Source organism: Triticum dicoccoides, chromosome 3B (assembly GCF_002162155.2).
Source record: "Triticum dicoccoides isolate Atlit2015 ecotype Zavitan chromosome 3B, WEW_v2.0, whole genome shotgun sequence".
Taxonomy (NCBI): Eukaryota; Viridiplantae; Streptophyta; class Magnoliopsida; order Poales; family Poaceae; genus Triticum; species Triticum dicoccoides.
The window spans coordinates 91151805-91161874 of NC_041385.1; the positions used below are offsets into that span (position 1 = coordinate 91151805).

At 41.0% G+C, this 10070-nt stretch overlaps 1 protein-coding gene across 1 annotated transcript; it reads left to right on the forward strand.

Moving 5' to 3' along the window:
• The first annotated feature begins 5531 nt into the window (after positions 1-5531).
• Positions 5532-8383, forward strand: LOC119280891 (alpha-amylase inhibitor 0.53-like). The gene is made up of 2 exons (XM_037561586.1): positions 5532-5944; positions 8270-8383. Exons 1-2 carry the CDS (start codon positions 5564-5566, stop codon positions 8366-8368), a joined length of 480 nt encoding a protein of 159 aa, XP_037417483.1. The 5' UTR covers positions 5532-5563; the 3' UTR covers positions 8369-8383.
• The last annotated feature ends 1687 nt before the right edge of the window (positions 8384-10070 follow it).

Below are 10070 nucleotides of genomic sequence, written 5' to 3' on the forward strand. Positions count from 1 at the left end.
AGTGAAAACAGAATCTGTCATAAACAGAACAGTCTGTAATGATCTGAACAATAACCACACTTCCGCTACTCCAAAAATTATGAAATAAACTGGTGGATGTGAGGAATTTGTCTATTAATATTATGCAAAAATAATCAACTCAAAAGCACTCTTCTGTAAAAAAATGACAGCTAATCTCGTGAGCGCAAAGTTTCTGTTGTTTTACAGGAAGATCACATTAACTTTCACCCAAGTCTTCCCAAAGGTCTTACTTGGCACTTTATTGAAACTAAAGCTATAAAACATGATTACTACAGTAGCTTAATCATGTAGACACACAAAAACAGTAAGGATAAATATTGGGTTGTCTCCCAACAAGCGCTTTTTTCTTTAATGCCTTTTAGCTAGGCATGATGATTTCAATGATGCTCGCATAAAAGATAAGAGTTGAAACATAAAAAGAGCATCATGAAGAATATGACTAGCATATTTAAATCTAACCCACTTCCTATACCTAGGGATTTTGTGAGCACACAATTTATAGGAACAAGAATCAACTAGCATAGGAAGGCAAAACAAGTATAACTTCAAAAATTTAAGCACATAGAGAGGAAACTTGATATTATTGCAACTCCTACAAGCACATATTCCTCCCTCATAAAAAATTTCAGTAGCGACATGGATAGCAACTTTTTTCTCATACTCAATTGGAACCTCTTCCGAAATAGTGGAATACTAACTAAATTTGACACTCTTCCAAATCCACTTTCATAAATATCATACAAAGATTCAACCTCCTCCAAGATAGTGGGATCATTAATTCCTAAAGTTGACACTCTTCCAAACCCACTTTAAATTATAGTATTATTCATACTCCAAAAGATATAAGTGAAGCACATGAAGCATTCTGTAAATCAATGAAGAGCTAGCTCATACTAGAATGATTCTTAAAGAAAAATACAAACACAAAGGACACAAATCATGTGAACAAAACAAAAACCAAGGTATACCGATATTTGTTGAAGAAGAAAGATGGGATGCCAACCGGGGCATTCCCAAGCTTAGATGCTTGAGTATCCTTTGAAATATTTACTTGGGGTGCCTTGGGCATCCCCAAGCTTGAACTCTTGTCTCTCTTTATTCTTCTCACATCGCTAACTCCTCGTTCTTCAAACACTTCATTCACAAAAACTTAAACAAAAACTTGTGAGATCCGTTAGTGTAATAAAGCAAACTACCACTTTAAGGTACTGTAATTAACTCATTCTTTGTTTATATTGGTGTTCAACCTACTGTATTCCAACTTCTCTATGGTTCATACCCTACATACTAGCCATAGATGCATCAAAATAAGCAAACAACACACAAAAAACAGAATCTTCAAGAACAGGACAGTCTGTAGTAATCTGGAAGTTTAGTAAATATCCGTAACTCCAAAAATTATGAAATAAATTTGACAATTTGAACAATTTGTACAGAAGTAATATGCAAAAAGTTTCAGACCCATTTCACTTTCCAGTAAAAAATGTAAATTCATGCACTACAGCCAAAGTTTCTGTTTTTGTTCTGCGCATAGTAAGCAAGCAATCTTATCACACTAAAACCAAAGCTTGGCACATTAGTTTTATAATACAGGGTATATACAAGGGGATAATTATTTAAAGAGAAAATTCCATGAAAAATTCTAAATTGTTTCCGTCAGCATAAACACAAGTGCTCAAGGTCGACCCTCACCTCTTCAATGCATAACTTTTCAATCACTTCTCTTTTGAAAAACTTTTTTAGGCATGAGAGGCAAGTAATTCTTTTTTGGTATTTTCATTCTTTTGAAAAAAAATTGTATGTTTCATCCACAACTAAACAGAAACAAAAAGGAAAAACAAAATCTACTTAGTGAAGAAAGCAAACAAGCACACACGAGAATATCAACCCCACGCTATTGCTCCCTGGCAACGGCGCCAGAAAAGAGCTTGATAATCCCCAAGTGCAGGGAATCATCATAGCAATTCCCAAAGGTGGAAGTGATAAGTATGGAGTGTCGAACCCACAAGGAGCTAAAGGTAAGATCAATATTCTCTCAAGCCCTATCTGCCACTGATACGACTCTACGTGCACCGAACGTTTGCTTTCAACTAGAAACAAGAAATAAAACTGTGTTGTGGGTATAAAGAGGATAACTTTGTATGATATCGGAGAGCTAAAATATAAAAGTATGTGCTGTTAACATAAAGTTAGAATATACTACTAAATAATATAAATAGAGAGTGTGGAATAATGGTGGATCGGTGTGCGGAATTGTCCTAAGCAATTGTTAACAAGATCGATAGTCGTCATTGCAATTTCATATGAGGGAGAGGCATAAGCTAACATACTTTTCCATACTTGGATCATATGCACTTATGATTGGAACTCGAGCAAGCATATGCAAATACTAAAGATCATTAAGGTAAAAACCCAACCATAGCATTAAAGCATCAAGTCCCCTTTTATCCCATATGCAACAACCCCCTTACTCGGGTTTGTGTTTCAGTCACTCACGCAACCCACTATAAGTGAATCATGCACGTATTGCAACACCCTACAGCGGGAATCCCTCGCGCTTGCGCGACACGGAGGGCACCATAGGAGAACATCAAAGTGAAACATACAACTCATACCAATCTATATCATCAATCACCCCAAAAGATATCTACTCAAAACATCATAGGATGACAACACATCATTGAATCATAATATGTAGCATAAAGCACTATGTTCAAGTAGGGATTACAGCGGGGTGCCGGAGAGTGGACCGCGTAAAAGAGATTATGATGGTGATGTTGATGAAGACGATCACCGCGGCGATGATTCCCCTCTCGATGGCACTCCGGTGCCTCCAAGAGAGAGGAGGAGAGGTTCTCCCCCTTGTGCTTCCTCCTCCATGGCTTTCCCCCTCTGGTCCTTGGCCTTCATGGTGATGATGGCCCCTCCGAGATCCTCCTCCATGGCCTTCGGTGATGATGGCCCCCTCCGGCAGGGTGCCGGAGAGGGCCTAGATTGATTTCTCGTGGCTACAGAGGCTTGCGGCGGCGGAACTTCCGATCTAGGTTAATTCCCGAAGGTTTCTGTATTTATAGGAATTTTTGGCGTTGGTTTCACGTCAAGGGGGTCTCCGGGCTGTCGACGAGATAGGGGGTCGCGCCCTAGGGGGGGGCGCCCCCCACTCTCTTGGGCCGCCCGGGACTCCTCTGGCCCAACTCCGATGCTCCGTGGTCTTCTTTTGGTCTAGAAAAAATCCTCAAAAAATGGCACATCAATTGGACTCCGTTTGGTATCCATTTTCTGTAAAACACTAAAACAAGGAGAAAACAGAAACTGGCATTGGGCTCTAGGTTAATAGGTTAGTCCCAAAAATCATATAAAATGACATATAAATGCATATAAAACATCATAGATGGATAATATAATAGCATGAATACTTCATAAATTATAGATACATTGGAGACGTATCATTGTTGTAGCCGTCGTGATCTCCGGAGTTCCCGCGGCCCTTGCCGCGGTAGTTGCCCTTGCCCCGGTTGGTATTGTTGGTGTTGCCGTTGGAGTCCCGGGCGAGGTAGTTGACAGAGGAGCCGCCGTGCTGAAGATGAAGACAAGCGGCATTGTACTCGCAGCGTCGCTCGAAGGCAATCGCATGGGAGTAGAACTCACCAAGGGACATGCCCTCGTGGCGGGTGGCAGCAGCTGTGACGAGGGGCTCATAGTCGCTGTCGAGGCCGGTGATGACGGCGGTGATGATGTCCTCATCACGCATGGGGCGGCCGACAGTGACAAGCTGATCAGCGTTGGCTCGGATCTTGCGGAGTAGTCCGCCATGGAAAGATTGCCCTTCCTGAAGACTGCCATGTCCAGTTTGATCTGGACGATACTGGCGCGGCAGTGGATGGTCTAGATTGGTATGAGTTGTATGTTTGTTTCAACATGTAAACGAAGGAGAAGTAGATTGGATCGACACCCAACATGGTGGCCTCGGGATGTATTTATATGAGTGCAACTAGGGCACAGATTACAGGTTGTTACAGGAGATAAGTATAGATATTAACAGACTCCTAGATCACAACAATATACAGTTTACCACTCATGACCGAGGATTGGGACATATAATTGTGTGCGTTCGGCTGAAAAGAATGATATGTGTTGATTTGTGCGTAAATGATGTCCAACGACTCATGGTACATTTTTTGCGGGAAAACTTTTGATCTTTTCATCTTCAATCATCGTAGTACAATGAAGACTAAAAATAATAATAATTACATTCAGATCCATAAATCACTAGTGACGACTACAAGCACTGAAGCCTAGTAGAGGCATTTGGAAAACATTGTTAGTGTCGCGGACTGGAGAAGCCACTATTATGACACCAATGATAAGGCTCACTAGTGGCGCCGGCTTCCAACGCCGATATAAACATTTTCCAAATGCCCATATTACTGGCGGCGGCGGCCAACGTCGCTGATAACTTAGGTATTGTTGGCGCAGGTCGGCCGGCGCCACATGTACTTATTGTATTCGTGGTGTACGGTAAAAACCAACTGACTATAAAATATGGCCGAATAATAATAATAATAATAATAATAATAATAATAATAATAATAATAATAATAATAATAATAATAATAATAATAATAATAATAATAATAATAATTGTGTTGCATATGAAATCTCGTGACATTAAAATTGTATTGCTTATAAAATCGCATTACATTACATTATATAATAGCATTCATATGAAGTCACATTGCATTGCCTATGAAACCACAACTAGGTCGAGTGCTATTTGCCAAGTCTATTTGGGCTTTTGCTGTGTGCCAAGCCTTTGGCACACGGCAGACGTTCAAATTCGGTAGTGAACTTTTCCTTGTTGTATATTTGGACTGAGTCTTTTTAAAGAGAAAACATCATACGTGATTTCTTTTTCACCAAACTCCATTCGCCTCATCGATATGTGCATTCTCTTCTTTTTCCAATCTCGTGTATATGCATCGACTATATTCTCTTGCTTCTTGAGCACTCCCATTTAATGATTTCCTCACGTATACCGTGTCAAGATGAATCTTGCATTGCTAATTTTCTTTGCGTGAACAAATATAGGATCCTTTATTCAGGACTTGGAAAGCTGTCAATTATGCAAACAGATCCGCGCGCTGTTGGACAGCTAGGGTTTTATGTCCGTTCTGTGGACCTCTTTCCATTTCACCTACCATATATATGAACCAAGGATGCAGCTAATTTTGCCGATATGGTAACCATCCTAGCTTTATAGTAGTGGGATTAACAAACTACCGGTTGTAATCACAATGTTTACATGCATGCCAAAATACATCACCGCACTGGATCGAGAACAATGACGTGGAAGCACAAGCTATAGGCACTAGACAGAAGCCACCCACGCAGATCATGAACAACTTATGTCTGTTTCCTTGCACCTTTTTATCTTTATCTAGCTATATAAACCGCCCAGAGATCAAGAGTGTAGTTATCCATATACACAACTGATTAAGATAGTACTAAAACCGAGGCAGAAAGTCTGTTCGCAGAGGAAACAATGTCGATGAAGACCATGTTCTCGGTGCTCCTGCTATGTATGCTTGTGGCAACACCCATAGCGGCCGGGTACGGCGCATGGAGCGATAACAGTGGTCCCTGGATGTGCTATCCCGGGTATGCCTTCAAGGTGCCCGCGCTCCCTGGCTGTCGTCCAGTGCTGAAGCTCCAGTGCAATGGCAGCCAGGTGCCCGAGGCTGTCCTAAGGGACTGCTGCCAGCAGCTCGCCGACATCAGCGAGTGGTGCAGGTGCGGTGCCCTCTACAGCATGTTGGACAGCATGTATAAGGAGCATGGCGTGCAGGAGGGACAGGCGGGGACAGGCGCGTTCCCACGCCGCCGGAGGGAGGTGGTGAAGCTGACGGCGGCGAGCATCACAGCGGTCTGCAAGCTACCAGGGTCGGGGCCACTGTTGTGCAGAACGTGCGGCCCGCACAGGGCCCAATTTTTTTTATATAAGACTATATACCAAACATTAGGAATTAGAAGCAAGGGATAATTAGACGGATTGGTAATGGTCAAACGACAAACATCTGGACGGACAACTGGATCCCGAAGGAAACCACGCCAATACCAATCACTTCCCTGGTGGCGAATCCACCGAGGATGGTTTCAGAACTGCTGTCACCAGCAACAGCAGGGTGGGACGAAGTTTTGGTGCCTTCGGTCCTCTTACCCATAGATGCGAATGCAATACTAAAGATACCCACATGCACTAATAATACTGAGGATTTTTGGGCTTGGTACCCGGATAAGAAAGGGAAATTTTCAGTTGCGTCGGCATATAAATTTTTACTCAAGGTTAAACTGCAGCGAGATGATTGGTTAGAGGGACGAGGTGGATCATCTAACACCCACATGGATGAAAAATCTTGGAGTCCTTTGTGGAAATTGAAGGTTCCGTCCAAAGTGCGGATTTTCTTATGGCGACTTGCACACCACTGACTCCCGACCACTGACGTCTTGAAGAAGCGTAATATGTCAGTACAGGATGTGTGCCCACTGTGTGGATGTCAAGATTCATGGAGACATGCCCTTGTCTCTTGCACTATGTCCAGATGCATTTGGGCGATGACGGACGATGATCTTGTCTCACGCATGACAGCTAATGCAGAACCTAATGCAAGACTCTGGCTGTTTGAGCTCAGCGACAAACTTGATCAAGCGAGCTTCACAAGGATGGCTGTTACTCTGTGGTCAATCTGGTATGCTAGAAGCAAGGCAGTGTATGAGTCTTTGTTTTAGAGCCCTCAGCGAACAATCCGTTTTGGGGACAATTTTATATCTGAATTGGGCCAACTTGAAAGTGGGCAGGGACGTAGGGAGCAAAGAGCACCTCTAACTGCTCAGCCTAAGCGTTGGCTCCCACCACCCAATGGTTCTGTAAAGATTAATGTAGATGATGCTATTGTAAGATCACAACGTGGAGGAGCTGTCGCGGCAATGTGCAGAGATCAAACGGGCCAATATTTGGGATCTTCGGCTGTGGTCTTCCTAGGAATCAATGACCCTTTAATTCTAGAGACCTTTGCATGTCGTGAAGCATTATCGCTAGCAGATGATTTGGCCGTCCAAAATATCTGTGTTGCTTCGGATTGTCAAGAAGCGGTTAATGATATTACAAAGGGGACAGGAGGTCCAAATGCGGCTATCGTACATGAGATATCAAGCCGATGTAATACTTTCAATTCCAGTTCCTTTCTTTTCGAGCGTAGGAATTTTAATTTTAAGGCTCATAATCTTGCCAAGTTTGCTTGTAACCTAGGCGTAGGAAGGCATGTGTGGTTGGGCAATCCCCATGACCCAAACCTTGTACCCAAGACCATGGTTTTGAATGAATAAAGATGGCGGGATTTCTCAAAAAAAAAGGGAATAGGGCTAGTGCCGGAACGCTTGGCCACATCCCACTGGGCACTGGGCTGCAATCACATTCGCGACTCTGCCTGGGCGTGCGTCAGTCGCGATCCTTCCTCACCCGGTCAACGCTCGCATGCACTCTGCCCAGTTACATAATCATGTTTCCAGGCCAAAGTGCACCGTAGAAAAAAAAACTGAGGCCAAAACTGAGGCCAGTTGTTAAGTCTGTAGTTCAGGACAGACAGGCCAATGCATGCTTCCCCATGCACCTTTTGCTCGGTAGCTCCTTTTAACATTTATTTCAGTGAACTTTAGGTTCACAATTTTTCAAATATCCCCATCATAGGCTACTAGAGCACATAGAATTAATCTTGAGAGACGATCGATTAGGCTACCGACGGGAGAACTGTCATGACTCGAGCACCAAGCTCTCAATTCGTTGTATGTTCTTGACCTCCTCTACCCAGCGCGATCGGCTGATAGAGGTCGGCAATTCGGCGGAGAGATGTCGTGAGGTCCATTCTCAACAGGAGCAGCACTACAGTACTTTGACCCGGAATAATCACCACGAATTTAGCAATTCTTTCAATACTTCAATAGATCAATGATGCACATCCCTTAATTTTGTTTTATTTCTTTCTTATTTAGTGCTTCAAGAATCTAGATGGGTCACCAATCAAGTCTTTTACAAGCATATGTAATGTTTTCTTATTTCTGTAATTTTGTTTTTATAACGAGATGGGGCCTCATTTTTTAGTTTGTACAAGCATATGTAATGTTTTCTTATTTCTGTAATTTTGTTTTTATAACGAGATGGGGCCTCATTTTTTAGTTTGGCACAGGGCCCCAGATTTTACCGGCCTGGCCCTGCAAGCTACCCATCGTCGTTGATGCGTCCGGAGATGGAGCGTATGTCTGCAAGGATGTGGCCACATACCCAGACGCCTAGTCAAGCGAATGAGTAGCTACTATGTTGTGTCATGCATCTGCCTCTTAATTTGTGGGGTGCACACAAGCTGAATAAAATGGTGTATGCGCCTATGCGAAATGCATCGTTAATGAATAAAAGCGAAGTTCCTTGTTGATCGAGAAATTTTGATCCAGCATGCAAAAGAATAAGTAGACGCATCCCCTCTGCTCGATCTTGTGGAGCCTTTGGCTATATCGCAGCCAACTGTTGTTGTAAGAGTGGCATCCAGGTGCTCGTAGGGTGTGTTTAGTAGGGTGCATGAGGTTAAAAGTTTTCAATCCGACATACTTTTGCTTGTTTGATAGGGTACATGGGCTCACCTGGGCTATGCTCAACTGATGCAAAAAAGGGCCCTCGGCTATGCCCACCTTATGCACCCCAAAGAGAGTGCATGGAGGCAGCCATGCTGGCCCCGACCCTCGTCCCCACCCACCAGACCACGTCTAGATATGTTTAAGTTTTCAAAAAATATTCATAATTTCAAATTTTATTTAAATTTTCAAAATATGTTTAGAATTTCAAATTTGGTTTAAATTTTCGAAAAAGTTCAGAATTTCAAAATCGTTTGATTTTTGAAAATGTTCAGAATTTCAAAATTGTTTAAATTTTCAAAAAATGTGCAGAATTTCAATATTTATTTAAACTTTTGAAAAATGTTCAGAATTTCAAAATTTATTTAAATTTTTGAAAAATTTCAAATTTTGTTTAAATTTTCCAAATATATTTAGAATTTCAAATTTTGTTTAAATTTTCAAAAAAGTTCAGAATTTCAAAATCGTTTAAATTTTGAAAATGTTCAGAATTTCAAAATCGTTTAAATTTTCAAATGTTCATAATTTGTTTAAATATTTGAAAATGTTTATAATTTCAAATTTCGTTTAAATTTTAAAAAGCGTTCAAAATTCCAAGTTTTGTTTAACAAAAATGTTCAAATTTTCAAATGTGGTTTATAATTTTTGAAAAAATTCAAATTTTTTAAAATTTTCTTAAAAATTCAGACTTTCAAAATATGTTTATATTTTCAAAAAAATATTCAGAATTTTTAATTTTATTTAAATTTCCAAAAATGTTTAGAATTTCAAATTTTGTTTAAATTTTCAATAAAAGTTCAGAATTTCAAATATGTTTAATTTTGTTTTAACCATTCAAGAAAATTATTCGGAATTCGAAATTGCTCAGCATGTCTAAACACATGCAGACTGCCAAACAAAGTCTCAGATTAGCATATGTCTCAGCGCATATACCGCTGCCAAATGACAGCAAATGCATGAATTCAACATGTCTACACTCAGCATGTATGAGAGAAAAACAACTAGGCTAGGTCCATACATGCTACTTAACACACCCGTAGAGGGCGTTGCATTATCTAGTAATATGCACAAACTCACGGATAGAGAAATTCGCTAGCACCGGTGCATGATGTGAACTTAAAAAACAAATAGGTACATTGAATAGTTTATTCTGTGGTATAAAACTAAAAGTAGCCAAAATATTAGAAAATATATGTTTCCATCTTTGCGTCTGATTTAAATGCATTTATGCACCTGTTTGCATGCACAACTGCCATCATGTTGTCCGATTTCTTTGTGATATATGCACCCCGTTTATCCTTTCTCATGTTCACTAACATATCATTTTAGAGAAAAGGCGCCGGCCGAACCCGACAAGAGCTTGAACCTAG

Bases quoted from the DNA above. Each gene is read 5' to 3' on its own strand.
- LOC119280891 (XM_037561586.1), top strand. From the start codon at position 5,564: ATGTCGATGAAGACCATGTTCTCGGTGCTCCTGCTATGTATGCTTGTG. The intron at 5,945-8,269 runs GTCTGCAAGCTA...ACAGGGCCCCAG, and splicing joins CGGCGGCGAGCATCACAGCG to ATTTTACCGGCCTGGCCCTG.